Source organism: Mobula birostris, chromosome 5, assembly GCF_030028105.1.
Source record: "Mobula birostris isolate sMobBir1 chromosome 5, sMobBir1.hap1, whole genome shotgun sequence".
Classification (NCBI taxonomy): Eukaryota; Metazoa; Chordata; class Chondrichthyes; order Myliobatiformes; family Myliobatidae; genus Mobula; species Mobula birostris.
In genome coordinates, this window is record NC_092374.1 from 170,422,635 (window position 1) to 170,444,159 (window position 21,525).

The 21,525-nt window shown below is 41.5% G+C and overlaps 1 protein-coding gene across 3 annotated transcripts in view; it reads left to right on the forward strand.

Annotated features, from left to right (window-relative positions):
- The window catches only part of pcca (propionyl-CoA carboxylase subunit alpha), a 495,020-nt gene that overhangs the window by 264,409 nt on the left and 209,086 nt on the right, over window positions 1–21,525 (forward strand). For all 3 annotated transcript variants that reach the window (XM_072258848.1, XM_072258849.1, XM_072258851.1), the window contains 2 exons: window positions 6,487–6,555; window positions 8,658–8,733. In XM_072258848.1, the coding sequence (XP_072114949.1) occupies window positions 6,487–6,555; window positions 8,658–8,733 (145 nt within the window). The remainder of the gene's footprint in view (window positions 1–6,486; window positions 6,556–8,657; window positions 8,734–21,525) is intronic.

The following is a 21,525-nucleotide window of genomic DNA, read 5'->3' on the forward strand; positions in this document are numbered from 1 at the left end:
ATTACTCATTTGATGATCTGAGCAAATATAGACTTTGCAAGATTAATGCTGAAATTATTCTTTCTTTTATCATTTTAAAATGATACTCCAAAACTCTTATTCAAGAGCAAATTTTATTTTTTTGCACATTGTAGAACAGCATCTCAATGTTGAAAATCTGAAATAAAAACAAAAATTGCAAAAAAGCTGCAAACACTTGGTAGGTCAAGCTGTATTGATGGAGCCAGAACAAAATTCTAAATTTCCTAAGAGCATGGAAAAAGGTATTTCGGCCCATCGAGTCTATGCTGACTCATTCACCCAGTGGTTCCCTCTGTAACTTATTCTCCCTGCATTCCTCTCAACTTCCACCTGATTTGCCAACTACTTGGGATAACTTACAGTGGCCAACTATTGTATCACGCTGCACGTTTTTGGCACATGGGAGGAAATCAAAGCACCCAGGGGAAATCCACATGGCCACAGGGAGAATATACAGCACCGGAAGTTAAGATAGAACAGGAGCAGGTTCTTCAGTCCACAATGTCATCTACCTGTCTGAGAGCCTCTCAAATGTCTCCCTCATATCTGCCTCCACCAACACCCCAGGCACTCACCAGTCTCTTTAAAAAATATTTTGTCTTACAAATCTCCTTTGAATTTAACACCTCTTTTCTTAAAGTCACGCCCTCCACTTAAGAATTTTTTGGCGCAGGGGACGAAGGACATCAGCTGTCTAGCTATGCCGAATCTTATAAACTTCTGTAAGGTCTCCCCTCAGTCTCCCCTGTTCCTGACAGTACAGCAATCCTATTAGCTGCACTATTATGTCATCCAAAATATCTCAGATTAATGTTAGCTGACCTGTCATCAGATACAGAAGAAACTGGAAATGAAACTCCTCAAATTCAGTCTCACTTTTACCCTGTCATGCAGTTCCCTTTTGTTCTTTGCATCTGTTTCATCTCTAGCTTTGCCCTTTTCTGGATTTGCCATTCACTGTTTGCATCCTAGCAAGTATTGCAGCACTGCGGTACATTGGTTAATGTACAGCCTCCATGACGAAAGGGCAAATGGAACAGGCACATGGGAATATCATCACTTGCAGCTCCCTCTTCAGTTGGAAACCATCCTGATTTAGAAATGTATCTCCATCTCTTGATTGCAGCTGTTCTCCTTCCTGGAACTCCCTTGCCGGCAGAATACCTTTACCACATACTGACTGCAGCTATCCAGGAAAGTGACTCCCCCCACCTTCTCAAGAACAGATAGGGATTGGGTAACAGATGCTGCTTGCATCACATCAGTGCCAATGAAAAGCACAGTTATAATAAAAATGCTTGCAAGTGTGGTGGGCAAAATAGACGAGCTGCTACTTCATTGATATTTCCTGCTGAAATTAAATAAAATGTAAACTGCTTCATGTAAACATCGTTTAAAGCCCTTGAGTGAATCTGTGGTTACCATTCCTCTTAATTATTTTTTCAAACATTATTAAATGTTCAAAGTAAATTTATTATCAAAGTACATATTTCATCATATACAACCCTAAGATTAATTTTCTTGTGGGCATACACAATAAATCAAAAGAAATAAATAATAATAATAAGTAAATAAGCAATACGTATCAAGAGCATGAGATCAAGAGTCCTTGAAAGTGGATGACGGGGTCCCTGATGATGGATGCTGCTTTCCTGTGACAATGTTTCATGTAGATGTACTCAATGGTGGGGAGGGCTTTATGATGGACTGGGCCGTATCCACTATTTTTGCAGGATTTTCCATTCAAGGGCATTGGTGTTTCTATACCAGGCTGTGATGTATACTCTCCACTACACATGTACAAAAGTTAATCAAAGTTTCAGATATCATGCCAAATCTTCTCAAACTCCCAAGGAAGTAGAGGTGCTGCTTTGCTTCCTCCATAATTGCACTTCTGTGCTTGGCCCCGGACAGGTCCTCTGAAATAAGAACACCGAGGATGTTGTACAGGAACTTAGGTATATATTATTCCATATCCGTACTTTAACACCTAACTTATTCATATATAATTGTTTATTCTTTATCATTGTTGAATTTTTTTGTTGCATGTTGAGCTAACACACCACAGCAAATTTCTAATACATTTAAATGTATATGGCGGATGAAGTTGACCGTTGGTGCATTGCACATGGATTTTGAGTAGCTGTAGACATACTGACGATGATATAGTAGCCGGTGAATGCAGTCCCACTGTTAGGAAACATCCTATCTAGCTTCAGACCTCCTAACTTGGATATAGATTCCTTTACCTGACTTTTTGTTCATGTACGATGGCACAGGTTTAAGATTGCTTCTGTTTTAAAGTTGATTACCTTGTTGCCTAATCCCTCTGTGACTTTGCTCCTCCTCCCTGTTCTTGTAAACATCTTCAGCCCAACAGTTCTTTGGGATCTTTGTGATCCTGCAAATCTGGCCTCCTGTCCCTGATTTCTGTTGGTCTGCCACTGGTGTTTGTGGCTTCAGCAGGCCAGGTCCCTTGCTCTGGAGTTTGCTGTCTTTAAGTCTCAGGCTGTCTGCTGCTATATAAGCATGCTGCTTTAAACCTGCCCTATTATGTGAATGTTTGTCCAGATGTTCTAATATTCCTTTATGAAGCCGTTAACTAATTTTCTTTCCTTGTGAAGTGACTTTGGCCGCTTTGTTACACAAGAGATTCTAAAAAAAAGATGCAAACCCATCTTCCTGTATGCGGTGTTAAATGTAATTTGGTGGTGTTGAATAGGGTTGTGGCTGTCAGTTATTTATTACTTGTCTTCATTTGATCAGGAATTTTCTAAATTACTGTATAATTACTAAATTACTTGCTTAGTTTGATCAGTGTGAATTACCGTTGCCAGGAATCAAGTATTAACATAGCCCTCCTTTCTCAGTAAAGATTTGTGTATGGGGTGTCAGGGAGGGGTAGCACCTCTGGTGGGGGAACATGTCGTGTCCTTTTCAAGGCAGTTTGTCCGCCTTTGGTCCCCACCTGGCACTCAGCTCTCACCTGTGGCTCCCTGTAGCTGTTTGCATGTGACAATGGCCACACCCCGAGCAACGGCTTCCACAAGCCGGCTAAACCAGGTGAGGGTAGCCAACGAGTCTCAAACCCTCGGTGAGATAGGGAGTTGTCTATCCCAGCATGTGAAGACAGACTTCGGCAGATTGAGTGGACAAGACCAATGGAAGGTCCAACAATCAAGAAGGCGGTCTCTGCAAGTGTCGTGGAACGTGTGGAGCACGACAAGACACAGAAGACATCGACTGCCCCTAGTCCCACCTCCAGCCATCTCGACTCTTGTCTTGCCACTGGATCCAGATGGGAATTGGGAAGAGAGAGTGAGGCTGACGTGCACAACTCTCCCTCACTTAAATCCAAATTAAGTGCTCGTCTCAACACAATCATTAGCTGGCTGGTGGCGTAATGGCGCTGAACTTCGGGGCGAGAGGTCCGGAGTTCGAATCTGGCCAGCTCCCGTGCATGCTCTCCATCCGTGACCTCGTAAAAAGTACTAATAGTGTCGAGGTCTTCATCGATGATGATGGATGAACCTTAAAGATTTGTTATTGTTTAAACAGCACAGTAACAGGACCCTACTGGCCTAAAGAACCTGCACCATCCCTTTAAATCCCTGTGAACAATGAACCTACAAACTTTTTTGTTTTTGTTGGAATATGGGAGGAAGCTGGAGAACCCGAAGGAAACTGATGTAGTCATGGGGAGAACGTACAAACTCCTTACAGACAGCAGTGGAATTGAACCCGGGTCGCTGGCACTATGATATCTGTATGCTAACCGCTACGCTTCTGAGTATTCCCCAACCTGAAATGATGAAGTCTAAGAACAGGTTGCCATGCCATGAGTTTTCTGTGAGCTAGAGGCACTGTCAGGTGCTGACCTTGCAATATGAATTCAGTCTTGGCTCATAAGAACTCTCTCATCAAGCAAGGACTATTATAGGAACTGGTGGAAAGGGTCTTGTCTTTACGTGGCCAAACCTGCACAATATTTATCTTTTACTTGTGATCTACCCTGAGTTAACTTATCTACATGCAGAGATTGTTGAGATGGCAAAATAATTCTTTTTCCAAATGTATTAATGGTCCTTCTTGGGCATGAACTGTTGCTCTGGGCTTTAAATATTTTGAAGCTGGTTATTTCTCTACCATTATTGATGCATTTGGTCAGTGCTCAACCCAGGTATGGATCATTTCACAGTTCTTCAATTAGCAATTTGAAAATTAGCATTAATGCAAACAACTGGTAATTATTGCCAGTCCTGGCACAGTGGCAGCACAAGGATTAAATTACTGGACAGAAAATCCAGTGTCACTTGAGAAATTGATGACTACATAACTTGTGGATTTTTTTCCAGATGCCCACCCAGTCTAGTATTACCCTTCAGGGCAGGGTATAATTAACCAACCTATCATTTAAAAAGGAGAGTAGAGCTTTCCATCTCTAGAAGCTTCTTTTCGCAGAGGGTTCTGGAGGTTATGTCATGAGAAGTATTTAAGGTGGAAGTAGATACATTTTTGATAGATCTGTGGTTTTGAGGCCTATGAGATATCAGCACAGAGGAGGCCAGGTGGATCAGCCATGATCACATTCACTGGTGGGACCAGGTGGCTAATCTTTTTGTTATTTTATTTGGAGATGCTGCATGGTAACAGACTTGTCTGGCCCAACGAGCCTGTGCTGCCCATTTACACCGATGTGACCAATTAACCTAATAACCTGTATGTCTTTGGAAACTGGAGCACATGAAGGAAACCTGTGCATTGACAGGAAAATATCCAAGCTCCTTACAGACAATGGCGGAACTGAACCTGGGTCACTGGCGCGGTAGTAGTGTGACGCTAAAAACTGCGCTACACTGTTCCTGTGTGTTTATGACTCTAGACCCACTTATTTAGCTGACCCTTGAGTGCCTTCTGAAATGCCCCGGCAATGAACTGCAGGAGACCTAAGAGACTGCAGATGTTGAAATCTGGAGCAAAACAACACGAGCTGTTGGAGGAACTCAGCGGTTGAGATGAAGCGACTCGATGGTCCATTTCACTTCATAGATTCTGCCCGACTGCTGAGTTCCTCCAGCAATTTGATTCTTTGCCAGCAAGGAACTACGTAGGTCTTGTATCAGAGCCACTACATTAATGCTGTAAAGCAGAGCCTAAATATACAAATTCCTACTAGTACAAGTGGGACAGGGACCTGCAAGGCACGGAGGTCACTTATACATACAAGGTTGTACATGGATTTCAGACAAGTCTGATCGCCTGTCAGACATAGACAGTGCTCAGAGAAACAGTTTCTTCCCTAAATTATCCTGAATATTTATCTTGGCTGCTTCTCCCTCCCACGAAGATGCATGATTACCAATGGAGTGGAGTGCCTGTGTGTTATTCTGGACCACGTGACACAATTGTGGGCAGTGCAGGATTTTTAGCCACCATTGTTTATGTGTTCTTCAATAACAAAATGCAAAGAAAAGAAAATCAAGGCAACAACATGTCAGATAAACAAATTAAACAATTTGAATGCAGTCTAATTTTCTCTGAGCCAACTTCAATCAAGCTTGGACCAACTTGTTCATAGTGTTCAAAAATAAAGATATCGCCATAGCTGCCTGGAGCTGTAACAAACAAGGAAATCTACATTTTAATCCCCTGGACAATCAACCGAATTAAAATATTAAGAAGTTGCAGCAGACATTGTTGTGACCATCTTGTGCTTGCCTTCTTCCAAACAGCTGTGCTTTTGCTGTTGTTTATGATGAGGATTTCTTCCCTCGGTGAAGATATATGAGCCTTCTCGGGTTTATTTTGTCGAAGTGTTGTATCTTGGAGCCCTGCTGTTCCAGCAGCTTCAACTTACTTTTGGTTCTCAAGATCCCTGTGATGATTCTATCTGTCCTGAATTTTTTTTGATTGGTTTTTAAATACTTTGTTGGCTGTATCTTGACAACAGCAATTTAATAAATACTTATGCCCCAGGAACAGCTACTTTTAAAAAATGTTTCTTATAGCTAATCCCAGCATAACACTAATGAAGTCAAACAGTGAAGGAAACCAGAGCCTGCAACATGCTAACTTTTCTTTTTGATAAACCGAACTCCTGTGTTGTATAGCGTAGCCATACTGTTTAATGGGACTGTGAGCTGTATGTCTAGTAGGTTATGGAAAAAAGCTGTATAAACAGTCATCTCTCGAGGGAAAATACAGGAATAACAGTTGTACTGTTAGAGTGAAGGAATGATGGTAATATTATAGAATATGCAGTGCATCATGCTGCATTAATTTTAAAAACCACAAAGGCTTAACTGCAAGTTTCTGGTAAAGCTCTCCCCTTAAGTGATACGGTTAATTAATTTATAATATGTGCATTACTATTCTATTACCTAATGTGTGTGCATTGTGTTGTTCTGGCCCAAGCTTATACAGTATATTTGCTTAAATTACAATGGATTTGTTTCTCTTTATTAGGTTCGTGTTGATAGTGGCATTCAGGAAGGAAGCGACATTAGCATTTATTATGATCCTATGATTTCAAAAGTAAGTATATTTTTGTTTGAAGCTTTTATGGTGTAACGATTTAGCGAAAGAATGCTGCACTTTCATGGGACATTTGTTGCTTACATCACACTCTATCCCTGGCCAAAACCACACCAGGTGTCTGGCTCTGTCAATCTCGTTAATCATTGGGGGATGCGCAAGAAGAGTTTAAAGCTATTCTGTTTTGTTAATCCCTCTCCCAGTTGGTACGACTAAATGAAATATCAGTAACACTACATGGGACATGAGCTGTAGAATGGTACAGAATGAGCCTTTTCGGTTTGCAATTTGAGAGTGCTTTCTGCTACTTTACAAGTGTGTTTAAAATCGCAGCTGATGTGTTACCTGAATATTGATGTTTATCATTTTCACACTCTATTTAACTCTTGGTATTTTTAGCTTCAATATTTCAGTCTACTTTATTCAGTGTGCGACTCTTTAGTCCTTGGAGAATGTTTCTTCTTGGTCAGACAAAATAAATTTGTGATGTTGCAAGGAATTGAACAGATTGTTTCAACTACAGTTGTGTACCATGTGATCTCATTTAATCCTAATTGTTCTTGGAAGGCACTGGGTAATTAAAAAGGATCTAGAGGCATTGGCAAAGAAGCTGAAAATATTCATGATGGTACTAGAGCTGAGGTATTATACTCAATAATAAAACTGCAGATGCTGGATATCTGAAAGAAAACCAGAAAATGCTAGAAAGACTCAGCAGTTCAGGCTATATCTGTTGAAATTTAGATTATGTCTGATCTGCCTAGTTTTTCCTGCATTTTTTTTTGGCTTTTGTGATACATTATACTTAATGGAGATAGTTGAAAAGGACTAATCCTGTAGGGGAAGAAAAAGAACAGAGTGGTAAACTTTAAAATTGTAAAAATTTCGATACAATTAATATGGAGAAAATGTTTTAGTCTTTGAGGAGGCTGTCCAAATTGAAAAATAGTGCTGCATCTCTGCAAAGTAGTATTTCTTCATTCACCATCTAGGAAAGCACTTTGCCTTGACCGTTTTTCTCCAGAGCTACAGATTTTTTTAAAGGCAGGCTGATAGATACCCCACACAAAATGTGGCCAAAGTGAGGAAATATAAATACTTCTCCAAATCTATGGGGGAGAAACTCCTATCAAAAACATCAGCAAACAAATCTTAATTGCGCTTGGGAGTAAGCAGGCAGCATGCCAACTGTCGCAGTATTAGGCAGAGAAGGAGGATTATGAATTTTCAGCAAAGTTGAATTTTAACACATTTTGAACTTTGACCTAATTACATAAATCTTAGAAACGGTTGGGTATGGTCGTTCCCTTTTGGATTATATTATTTATATGCAGAGGGTTAAATAGTCAAAGCTGCCTAGTAGTTCTTCACATGTTGATAGCCCACTAACATTGCTCTTTGACTAGTCATCATCATATTGAAGTCTATTGTTTGAAACAGATCCGTATTGCTCTGTGGCTGTCATAACCACACGAAAAGTTTGTGGTCAGATGCAAAGGCATCATATTTATTGTCATACCATTCATGTCCTCTGCTGTGAAGCACTTTACAGCCAGTGAAACCCTTTTGAAGTGTTGTCACTGTTGAAATTTAGGAAGTGTGGCAGCCAAATTGAGTACAGCAAGGTCCCACATCCAGTAGTGAGATGACTGTTTTAGTGATACCAGGTGAGCTACATGTATCAGCCTCTAATCACGGGCAGAAGTTCCCATACATTTCCTCAAAGTATGCCACTCCTAAGTGCAAGCTTGATTTCAAATTTACATCTTACTCAAAAGACAGCCCTTTTAACTGTGTAGCTCTCCTTTAGCATAGCAATGGAAAACCTGCTTCTGTGCTCTAGATTGGAACTTGAATCCATGAGCTTCTGACTGTGAGATGACCAATACTGAGTCATGGCTGACTGTGTGACTGGCACAACTTGAAATTGATGTTTGTGTTATTGTTTTGATGAGAGATTCTTAAATGGAAATGCAAGGAATGAAACTGGACCTTTTCAAAAGTCCAAAGTACAAGTTGATTGATATACCTTTGTTCAAATGGATTTACAGCTCACGTACCTTCAGTTTTCTCTTCAGCCAGTTAATGCTCTTGTCTTTCAGTTGGTGACCTACGGAGCCAGCCGTGCAGAAGCTTTGCAGAGAATGGAAGAGGCACTGGACAGTTATGTCATTCGAGGTAACTAATGATGTGAAGAGAATAGCATGGTACACAAGTCAAATGAAATATTTTCTTGCAAATTCTCATTCTTTAAGGCTTGACAAGGTAGGTGTAGGGACAAGGTTACCCCGAGAGGAGTTTTTGAGTCAGAGCTCAAAGTTGCAAAATAAAGGACTGAGGTAAGAAGACGTTACTTCTCTTTAGAGGGTAGTGAATAGTTCTAATTTTGCACCCAAAGGGACTGTGAAGGTTCAGTCACTGTATGGCCAGGACAGTGATCTTAGATTTGAGGGGAACCAGAGGATGTGAACTAGCAAACAAAAGTGGCACCACGTGGAAGATGGTCACAATTATATAGAAAGGTGGAACAGCTGAGAGGGATTGAATGTCCTGGTCATATATTCTTAACTGTTATAAAAATCTCCTGCTCATTAGGTGGATAGATCTCTTTACTGAATGTCAGTTATTCAGAGTTTATCTTTCCTCACTTGTCACTTGTGTATCTGTGTAATTAGATTGTCTTTTAACTCCTATTTAGCTGAAGATATATACTGCTGCAGGTTAGACATTAACAACTGTTTTTTATTTTTGTCTGGATAAATACTGCGTATTTGGCAATGGATCTTGGAAGTACAGTGGACTCAGTTAATTGGGCCATCGGTTAATCAAGACAGCCTCTTATTTGGGACAACTCTCAAAGAACAAAAACTAATTGAGAAAATAGCTGGGAAGCCTTTGATTTATTTGGGATGCTGTGCTGCTTAATTGGGACAGGAGACTTTTGCCAAACAGTTTCTAGCTAGCATCAATCACGTGCATGTAGTGTGGCCATTAGACACTACACTGTGCTTAGAGCGAACAGTTTTAAAATAGCGTCAGGTGCATGTCTGAGTGATAGAGTTCCTCTTGTCCTCACCCCACGAACCTCCATATCCAACACTTTATCTTCTGTAACTTCCGCCATCTCCAAGGGGATCCTACCACCAAAAATATCTTTAGCTCCCTCCCCTCTCTGCTTTCCGCAGGGATCGCTCCCTCTGTGATTCCCTTGTCCATTCATCCCCCCCCCCACCCCCCCCACCGGCACATATCCCTGCAAGTGGCCAAAATGCTACACCTGCCTATTCATCTCCTCCCTTACCCCTATTCAGGTCCCCAAACAGTTCTTCCAGCTGAGGCAACACTTCACCTGAGAATTTGTTGGGGCCATCTATTGTGTCCAGTGCACCCAATGCAGCCTCCCCTACATTCGTAAGGAACTGTCGCAAGTTGGGACGCAGCTTTATCAAACACTTCTGCTCCACTCGCCAAAAGCAGAACTTGATGGTGGCCATACATTATAATTCCAATTCCCATTCCCGTTCCGACAGAAGACCATACATAAGACATAGGATCCTGATCCTGGATCCCACTCAAACCATACATCTGCCTTCTCACCATACCCTTTGATACCCTGACTAACTGGGAAGCAATCAACTTCTGCCTTAAATATACCCATGGACTTGGCCTGCACCGCAGTCTGTGGCAGAGCAGTCCACAGATTCACTACTCTCTGGCTAAAAAAGTTCCTTCTTAACTCTGTTCTAAAAGTTCACTTGTCAATTTTGAGGTTGTGCCCTCTAATTTTGGATATCCCCACCAAAGGAAACATCCTCTCCACATCCACCCTGTCGTCCTTTCAACATTCGGTAGATTTCAATGAGATCCCCATGCATTTTTTTAAATTCCAGTAAGTACAGGCTCAAAGCTTCTCATATGTTAACCCCTTCATTCCCGGATCATCCTCGTGAACACGTAGATCCATAGCCTCCTCTTGTGCCAAGATGAGGCCACCCTCAGAGTGCAGGAGCAACGCCTTATATTCCATCTGGGTAGCCTCCAACCTGATGGCACGAAAATCAATTTCACATACAGGTAAAAAAAAATTACCTCCCCTCTTCTTCTATTCCCCACTCTGGCCTCTTACCTCTTCTCACTTGCCTACCACCTCCCCCTGGATCCGCTCCTTCTTCCCTTTCTCCTATGGTTCACTCTCCTCTCCTATCAGATTCCTTCTTCTCAAGCCCTTTATCTTTCCTACCCATCTGGCTTCACCTATCACCTTCTAGTCATGCTCCTTCCCCTCCCCACACCTTTTTATTCTGGCGTCTTCCCCCTTCCTTTCCAATCCTGAAGAAGTGTCTTGGCCCGAAACATCAACTGCTTATTTATTTCCATAGATGCTGCCTGATCTGCTGAGATCCTCCAGCATTTCGTGTTTGTAGTGTCAGATGTGTGTGCTTGTGTTCAAAGTGCAGTGATTTTTGTCACTGATAGTTGGCAAGAAATAAATAGTAAAACAATTCAGAACTGTTTTGCTCACTGCAGTTTCAAGCATTCAGACCAGAAACTGCCATGAGTGAAAGTGAGATGATTTTGCTACTTCATCAAGTTGGGGACTACAAAGAATTTGAAGGTATTGACAACCATCTTGAATGTTACAATGAAAATGAAGATAGGGAGGATGCATTCATTGAAAGCATTGTATGAAGACTGTACATTGTCTGCACTGTGTCTGCATTGATTTCATTCAGTTACAGTCAATCAAAAGAACACAGAGTACACTGGATGAATTCCTGTGTCGATAACTATTAGAAACTAATGCAAACTTGTATAGTACTGTAGTAGTGGTATTGTACCATTCTAATATTTTCTGCATTTCATTTAAATACATAATTTGAAACTCAGTTAAAGAGTACTTTGTCTTTTTTATACTTAAAAAAAACTATTTCCTTGAAACTTTGGCTCATTGGGGCAGCTGCTTAATTGGGCCAAAATGTACTGGTCCTGATATGACCCAGTTATCTGGAATCCACTATAATTGCGCTGATTGGAGACAAAAAGTTCAGGGAACACTCACCAGGTTAGGCAGCATCTATGGAAAGAGAAAGAAAAAAGCTATCAATTAAAAGAGAAAAGGCTATCAATTTAGGTCTGAGACCCTTTATTAGGATTGGTTAGTGACAAGGACCAACAGATTTTGTGATGCAGATCAAAAAGGCTGTAGATGCTGGAAATGTAACATGAAAAAGAGGTGGGGGAGGGGAGGAGAGAACAAAAGGGAAGTCTTTGAAAGGGTGGCAGGCGGAGTGATTAGTGGATAAAAGAGATACTTGTGCACAATGAAAGAAGGTGTTAAAAGGGAACAAAAGGTCAGTCTGGAAGAAGTGTAAATGCAGAATAATTATCTAAAATCACCGGCAAAAAGTGGAATGGGCACTAGAAATTCAAATTGAGAACAGCAAATCTGAAATGGTAACCTCAGTGTCAAGTTCTTCCAGTTAAGATCACGCTACCAAATACATGCGATAGCTCACGGTTGTTCAAATGACAAGTAACTGAACTAAAAACACCTTTTCTGATGTGAATTGTGTTAAGTTATCGACACAAACAGTGAGGGGGCAAGTGATGGCGAGGCAAGTTCAGGAGAAGAGCCGGGCTGGCGTGTATCAGAATTGATGCAGAAGGATTGAGCCATTCGGCGAGGAGAAGTCAGGGCCGGGGCAAATGAATTCCAATGCCCGTAAAACTGGCCCAGGTGCGGGTTGGATTGTTCTAAGCGCCAATTGCTTTGAAGAGTTTGAGAGTGGCTTTGGGCTGGGCAGCAAAATATGGGGCTGGAGCGAGTTGCTGGGCTGTGTGGTCACAGCAGCTGGGTCTGACAATCCGTTGTTCAGACAATTTGAACGCTGGGCCAAATCGGAGGCTAGCGCCAACTTCGCTCGCTCTCTGTGATGTTCACTCCTCTCTCCAGGGCACTGGAACCTCCCACTGCAGTGGTTCACGGGTACAATGTGAGGTACATTGTACCCAGATAAAATGTGATATCTGTTATATGATCAATTTAAACGCCGCCCCAGATAGACTGAAAAGACAGGGTATCATGGTGGTGAGGCTATGAAGACTGCCACAACTGCAGTGCTCCGCGCCTGCTAATATGATTAGATTAGATTAGATTATGAGAACACTCAGTCCTCGTTTATTGTCATTTAGAAATGCATACATGCATTAAGAAATTATACAATGCTCCTCTAGAGTGATATCACAAAAAAAACAAGACAAACACAAGACTAACACTGACAAGACCACATAATTATAACATACAGTTACAGCAGTGCAAAGCAATACTATAATTTGATAAAGAGCGGACCATGGGAATGGTTAAAAAAAAAGTCTCAAAGTTCCGATCGACTCCCGGTAGTCCCAATAGCAGGCGGCAGAAGGGAGAAACTCTCTCTGCCATAAACCTCCAGGCACCGACAACTGTCGATGCATTGGAAGCACCCAACCACAGCTGCCTCTGAGTCCATCCGAAAACTTTGAGCCTCCGACCAGCCCTTTGACACCAAGCACCGAGCACCATCTCTGCCGAGCGCTTCGACCCCGTCCTGGCTGCCAAGCAACAAGCAAGGCCGAGGACTCGGGGCCTTCCCCTCCGGTGATTCTGGATCACACAGGAACAGTGGCAGCGAAAAAGGCATTTCAGAAGTTTCTCCAGATGTTCCTTTGTTCTCCCATGTCTGTCTCCATCAAATCAGGATTGTGCTCGGCACCCTACTTGACAGATTACAGATATTATTCACCGGAGTGGCCGCGCAAGCTGCGTCGTGCCGCCATCTTCTCCTCCTCCTCGGTAAACTGATAAGTGAAGCTTTGGGCCTACTCTGGGCTGCTCTGGGGTTTGGATCTGAGGTCTCAATTTAGTTCAGAATGCTGTTGCTCGCTTCAATTTCTTGCATGATTTGTGTTTTTTTTTCACCTTTCTCCTGTGCACTGGGTTTTGGTCTTTTATTTTTTTAATTGGTTTCTTTCTGATTTCTTGCTTTGTGGCTACCTGTAAGCAAACAAATCTCAAAGTTGTATAATTTATACATCCTTCAATAATAAATGTTCTTTGAAGTTCTGAAGATATAGTGAGCCCATGAGGAAGATGAGGATGCTAATATTGAGCTTTGTTGGAATTGAGGCTGAGGACAGAGTGAGAGTGAGATGGAAAATTGAAGTGACTAGAAACTTGTTGTCAAAGTTCAAAAGTAAAGTAATTTTATTATCCAAATACATATATGCCACTTTATATAGCCCTAAGGTTTATTTTCTTGTGGGCATACTCAATAAATCCAATAACTATAATAGAATCACTGAAAGACTACAACAGCAGGACAGACAGCCAGTGTGTAAAAGACAACAAAATGTGCAAATACAAAAAGAAAAGAAATGAAATAATAATTATTATAAATAAATTAGCAATATATATTGAGAACATTTGAAGAGTTCCTGCATGTGAGTCCATAGTTTATGAGAACAGTTCAGTGATGGGGCAAGTGAAATTGGGGTGAAAGTATCCCTTCTTGTTCAAGAACCTGATGGTTGAGGGATAATAACTGTTCCTGAACCTGGTGATGTGGGTATTGAGGCTCCTGTACCACCTTCCTGATGGTAGCAGTGAGAAGAGAGCATAACGAGGGTAGGAGAGTTCCCTGACGATGGACGCTGTTATCCTGCATCAGTGCTCCATGGTGGCGAGGGCTTTACCTGTGATGGACTTGGCAGGATCCCCTACTTTTGTAGGATTTTCTGTTCAAGGGCATTGTTTTTTTTCATACCAGGCCGTGATGCAGCCGGTCTACAGCTGTGTGGTACTCTCCACCACAGATGTGTAGAAGTTTGTCAATGTTTTAGATGACATCTTCACAAATTTCTAAGGAAGTAGAGATGCTGCCATGGTTTCCATCTCTGTAATGTGATTTTTTTCTCTGTCTGATTTATTAACCTTTCTAATGCAGAATATTGTTTGCATATATTAACTGCATTGATCTACAAGTGTATTTTTTCAGTGGAGTTTAAAAAAAAACAATGTGATGAATTTACATCAGTGAATAGTACTGATCTGATGTTTTAAAAGTATATAAATGAGGGATAAGTAGTTCTAAAAATTCTACATTAGCAACCACACCTCAAAAACATTGAGTTATAAAACAAAACAGGCCCGTGCTGATCAAATTGTCTATCTGAACTAGTTCCTTTGGCTTTCATATGTCCAAGATGCCTCTTGATCCTTCCTATCTGTGTACCACTACAAGTATTTATTTATATGTCATTATTGTACCAGCCTTGATCACTTACTTTTGCAGCTTATTCTATATAAACACCACTCTGTGTGAAGAAGTTGCCCTTTTATAATCTTTCCCCTCTCACTTTAAAACTCCTTTCCCTGGGAAAGAGACTATATATTCACCCTATCCATGTCCCTCATGACTTGTACACCTCTCTCCTCAGTCTCAGTCTCAGTCTCCTACCTTCCAATGAATAAAAGGAAGCTTGCAGCAGATCGGAGTCATGAAGTGGTATAGCACAGAAACTGGTTCTTCAGCCCAACTCACCCATGCCCAATGTGATGCTTATTGCATGAATCCCTGTAATAGGTCCATATCACTCTGTTCCTAACCTATTCAAATACCTATCCTGATGTCTTTTAAATGCTATAATTGTATCAGCCTCTCCCACTTCCTCTTGAAGCATTTTCCAGACAAATCACCACCTTTTGTGTGGAAAAAACTTGCCCCTCAGAGCACCTTTAAATTTCTTCCCTCTCACCTTAGACTGCCGTCTAGTTTTGGATTCCCCTACCTTAAGGTAAAGCTCTATCTACCCATTTCTTTGCACCTTATAATTTAATAATCATAATTTTATATATTCAGTCCTGCAAACCTGACTCATATTTTGTATATGTTTATGAATAGATAATTATGCTCATTATTAAGCTCTCCAATATATAAAAAAATATGACTTTGGAAAGCTGGGGTAGAATTCAGATTTTGTTGACCCTCCCGGTATAATTATGGTGAAGTGCTGGTGAGCTGAAACATTAATTGTCAGTCACTTTTCAGTGTTAAGGACATAATCCTTGTGTTTTAAATGTTGCAATAAATAAATTGATTTGTATATTCTATTATGCGAACAGATTTTAAAAATAATTTAAATGTAACTCAGCAGGCCAGGCAGTATCTATGGAAACGTTGACTATTTACTCTTTTCCATAGGTGCTGCCTGGCCTGTTGAGTTCCTCCAGCGTTTTGTGTGTGTTGCTTGGATTTCCAGCAACTGCAGATTTTCCATCTTAAATGTAACTATAATTAGAATGCAGTGCATTCCATTTCCTATTCGTAGCTGTAAGGAAATTAAGCTCATATAGGTTTTTGCAAATGTTTTTGGCATAAAAATTGTAACCAATTATTTTTTTCATTGTAGAAGCAGGCTCTGGGTAAGCATTATACAGGGGTAGGTAGTGTTGAGGAAACAGGGAGTCTGCAGAAGTGCTTGGACAGATTAAGAGAATGAACAAAAAAGTGGCAGATGGAATACAGTGTAGTAAAATGTATGGTCATGCACTTAAGTAGAAGGAATAAAGGCGATAATTATTTTCTAAATGGGGAGCAAATTCAAAAATCGGAGGTGCAAAGGGACTTGGGAGTTATAGTGCAGGATTCCCTAAAGGTTAACTTGCAGGTTGAGTTGATGGTTAGGAAGGCAAAACGTCTGAAGTTGAGGGGTCCAATATCTTTGCGGGCAGATTTGTTAGAGCTGATAGCGAAGGTTTCATCTAGGTTTGCAGGGGGATGGGATCGAGAGTGATAGGTCAGATGATGGAGCAATTGGTGTAGCATAGATACAGTGTGTAGAAAGACTATGAAGAAGGATAGTCATAGTCATACTTTATTGATCCCGGGGGAAATTGTTTTTTGCTACAGTTGCACCATAAATAATAAATAGTAATAAACCATAAATAGTTAAATAGTAAAAAGTAAATTATGCCAGGAAATAAGTCCAGGACCAGCCTATTGGCTCAGGGTGTCTGACCCTCCAAAGGAGGAGTTGTAAAGTTTGATGGCCACAGGCAGGAATGACTTCCTATGATGCTCTTTGTTGCATCTCGGTGGAGTGAGTCTCTGGCTGAATGTACTCCTGTGCCCACCCAGTACATTATGTAGTGGATGGGAGACATTGTCCAAGATGGCATGCAACTTGGACAGCATCCTCTTTTCAGACACCACCGTCAGAGAGTCCAGTTCCATCCCCACAACATCACTAACCTTACGAATGAGTTTGTTGATTCTGTTGGTGTCTGCTACACTCAGCCTGCTGCCCCAGCACACAACAGCAAACATGATTGCACTGGCCACCACAGACCCGTAGAACATCCTCAGCGTAGTCTGGCAGATGTTAAAAGACCTCAGTCTCCTCAGGAAATAGAGACGGCTCTGACCCTTCTTGTAGACAGCCTCAATGTTCTTTGACCAGTCCAGTTTATTGTCAATTCGTATCCCCAGGTATTTGTAATCCTCCACCATGTCCACACTGACCCCCTGGATGGAAACAGGGGTCACCAGTACCTTAGCTCTCCTCAGGTCTATCACTAGCTCCTTAGTCTTTTTCACATTAAGCTGCAGATAATTCTGCTCACACCATGTGACAAAGTTTCCTACCGTAGCCCTGTACTCAGCCTCATCTCCCTTGCTGATGCATCCAACTATGGCAGAGTCATCTTCTGAAGATGACAAGACTCTGTGCAGTAGTTGAAGTCCGAGGTGTAAATGGTGAAGAGAAAGGGAGACAAGACAGTCCCCTGTGGAGCCCCAGTGCTGCTGATCACTCTGTCGGACACACAGTGCTACAAGCACATGTACTGTGGTCTGCCAGTCAGGTATTCAAGAATCCATGATACCAGGGAAGCATCCACCTGCATCGCTGTCAGCTTCTCCCCCAGCAGAGCAGGGTGGATGGTGTTGAACGCACTGGAGAAGTCAAAAAACATGACCCTCACAGTGCTTGCTGGCTTGTCCAGGTGGGCATAGACACGGTTCAGCAGGTAGACAATGGCATCCTCAACTCCTAGTCGGGGCTGGTAGGCGAACTGGAGGGGATCTAAGTGTGGCCTGACCATAGGCCGGAACAGCTCCAGAACAAGTCTCTCCAGGGTCTTCATGATGTGGGAGGTCAATACCACTGGTCAAGGTCAATCCAATAGGCAATGGATAAAGCATAAATGCAGCTGGATGGGTTGTTTTTTTTTACTTTAGTGCAAGAAATATCAGGAAGAAGGGTGATAAACAGAGCATGCATCAGCACATAGCTTCTTATCTCTTCTCCTCACCTGTCCCTGGTGCCCCTCCTTCTTCCCTTTCTCCTATGGTCTACTTTCCTCTCTTGTCAGATTCTTTCTTCTCCAGCCCTTTACCTTTCCCACCCACCTGGTTTCATCCATCACCTTCTAGCTAGCCTTCCTCTCCCCCCCCCCCCCCCCCCACTCCACCTTCTTTTATTCTGGTGACTTTCCCCTTCCTTTCCAGTCCTGAAGAAGGGTCTCAGCCCAAAACATGAACTGTTTGTTCATTCCTTTCCATAGATGCTGCCTGACTGCTGAGTTCCTCTGACATTTTGAGTGTCTTGCTCTGGATTTCCAGCATCTGCAGAATATTGGGTGTACTCTATAGGCTCCCTAGTAGCAACAAGAACCCCAAAGAACAGATCAATAGGCAGATTTTGGAAAGGTTCAAAAATACCAGGTTATTTTCATGGGTGACTTCAACTTCCCTAATATTAATTGGCGCCTCTTAGTGCAAAAAATTTAGATGGGCTGAATTTGGTAGGTGTGTCCAGGAAGCATTCCTGACACAATATGTAGACTAGAGGAGAGGCCATACTGGATCTAGTACTAGGCAATAAAATTGGTCATGTGACAGATTTCTCAGTGGCCAAGTACTTCAGAGACAGTGAGCGCAACTCCCTGACAGGGATAGGAGGGGGCAGATTGGAAAGTATTTAATTGGGGGAGGGAAAATTATGATGCTATTAGGAAGGAACTTTGTAGTGCAAATTGTGAACAGATGTTTTCAGGGAAATATACAATAGAAATGTGGAGGTTGTTTAGGAAGCACTTCCATTGGGGTTCTGGATAGGTTTGTCCCACTGAAGCAAGGAAAGAAACCATGGTTGAGAAGGGAGGTATTATATTTAGTCAAGAGGAAGAATGAAGAATAATTAAGTTTAAAGAAGCAGAGACTGAACAGGATTCTTGAGAGTTATAAGGTGCCAGGAACGAGCTTAAGAAGGGACTTAGGAGAGCTAGAAGGGGAACTTGTGAATGCCTTAGTTAGTAGGATTAGGGACAACTATGTGAGGATCAGGAAGATGACTAGAGTGATGGAGGACTGATTAAGAATTAAAGAGAAAACTTGTCCTGGAGTCTGAGGAGGTAGGGAATGTCCTAATAAAGACTTTGCTTCAGTGAGAGGGACCTTGATGAATGTGAGGTCAGAGTAGAAAAGACTAATGTGCTGGAACATGTTGAGGTTAAGGAAGAGGCAGTGTTGGAACTTTTAAAAAACTTTAGGTTAGATAAGTCCTCGGGGCTGGACGGAATGCACCTCTGATTACTTACTACAAGAAGCGAGTGAAGAGATTGTTGCATTGTCCTTACTTTCCACAAGAGCAGTACCAGAGGACTGGAGAATGGCAAACGTTATTCCTTCGTTCAAGCAGTAACATGAATAATCCTGGGAACTATAGACCAGTGAATCTTACATCAGTGGTAGGTGAATTATTGGAGAGGTTTCCTCAAGACTAGGTTTACAAGCATTTGGAGAAACATAGTATGATTTGTGATAGCATTGCTTTATCAAAGCCTTATGAGCTTGATTGACTTTTTTTGAGGAAGTGACAGAACAAATTAATGAAGCTAGAGCAGTGGATATGGAGTATATGGATTTTAGTAAGGCTTTTGACAACCTTCCCCATATTAGGTTCATTTTAGAAAGTGAAGAGGCATGGGATCCAAGGAAACTTGGCTGCTTGGATTCAGAATTGGCTTTCCAAGGCAGAGTGTGGTAGCAGGTGGGGCGTATTCTGCCTGGAGGTCCATGACAAGTGGCAGAGACAGGACAGAAATGGTGATGGGGCAATGGAGATGGTTGGGAGCAGGATAGTGTGGGGCAGAACCACCAGTGTGTGCAATTTGATCTAACTGGCACACCCCAAAACCCTAATTGGCACAATTTTCAAGTGATTATTCTATTCTTTGATGTTGAAATGGTATCATGTTGAATGGACTGCTTTTACACATTAGCTAAACCAGTGGTTCCCAATCTTTTTTTATGCCATGGACTCCTACCATTAACCGAGAGGTCTGTAGACCCCAGGTTAGGAACTTCTATAAAAATCAATAGCAAATTATTTTACAATCCTATTTGATATTTTGCAACATAATGCTAGAACTTTATACTGTTCTCTTCAAGATTAAAACATTTGCTGTAATTGAGCACTTAAAATGAAAACAATTCTCATTCCCAAGTTAATTTGGATTGTTGTTTACCAACTGCATGGTGATTTTTGTAATAATCAGAAAGATGTGCTCAGTTTCTTGTCATTGGAAAGTAGCAAAATAATTCTCAAATTGGCATCCTTTTTTAATTAGTTCACTTTGAAAATGGAAAGTGTCAATGAGCTGTGATCATCATTTTGAGACCAAAGGATGTGTCTTTTGTGTAATTACTTCAAACACAATCCTTTATAACTTCCTGATTTCTCCATTGATCATCCAAAGTCATTAGCATCTTTGTAACTCCGAGGTGTCACTAAAGGATTGGAATTAACTCTTGGATCTCTGTAGGGTGATGTTGATGTTGCAGATGAAAGCAAATTGGAAAAGTTGTAGATTAACTTGGACTTCACTGCATAACGAATTTGCTTATTTGATTAAGTACTTAATATAACTAGGAATTGAACACAAGCCTAATAGAGTGTCTTTAATTTGTTCTGCCACTTCGTTCTTGTATCAAAAGGAATGAAAACTATAGTCATTGATGGCTGTGATCTCTTTGAGTTCCTTTACTCAGACGGTAGTAGAAGTAGATGGAAAAACATTGTTTAAATTGACAGCAGTAGAAGTCCCATAATATTATTTATTTATTTAGAGATACAACACAGCTTTCCAGCCCAATGAACCCATGCTGCCCTATATGTCCTACCAACCCATAGGTCTTTGAGATGTGGGAGGAAATTGGAGCACCCGGAGGTGCCCATGCAGGTTACATGCAGACTCCTTGGGGACAGCGGCAGTAAGTGAACTTGGGTTGCTGGTGTTGTAATAGTGTAATGCTAACCTATGATGTTCACTGCACAAAATACAGTCATTTGGGCTAGCAGGCCCTCCCAGCCGCTGCCGTCTCACCCTTTCAACTTGTCCTTCTGCTTCACTCTCTATTGTCTACTCATTCAGCTTTCACTTAAGTACATGGATGCTCTTCATTGCAACAGTTCCTGTGGGAGCAAATTCCACACTTTCAGCACATAGTCCTACAACAATATTCACAACAGCATCAAACTTCATTTCATCTGCAAACTTGTTAACACACCTTTCCACTTCCTCATCTAAGTGATTTATAAAAATCACAAAGAGTAAAGGTTCCAGAACAGATCCTTGCAGAACATCACAAGTCATAGTCCCTTAGTCAGAATTTTCTCCATAAATTCAGCCATGTTTCCCTGGATCCCATGCCTCCTGAGTTTTTGAATGAGCCTTCTCTGGGGAACCTTGTTGAACATCTTACTAAAATCCATATACATCACATCCATTGCTCTTCCTTCTTTAATTTGTTTTGTCACTTCCTCAATAAAGCCAATCAGGCTCATAAAGCACAACCTGCCACCCATAAAGCCATAAACAACAGGAATTCTGCAGATGCTGGAAATTCAAGCAACACACATCAAGGTTGT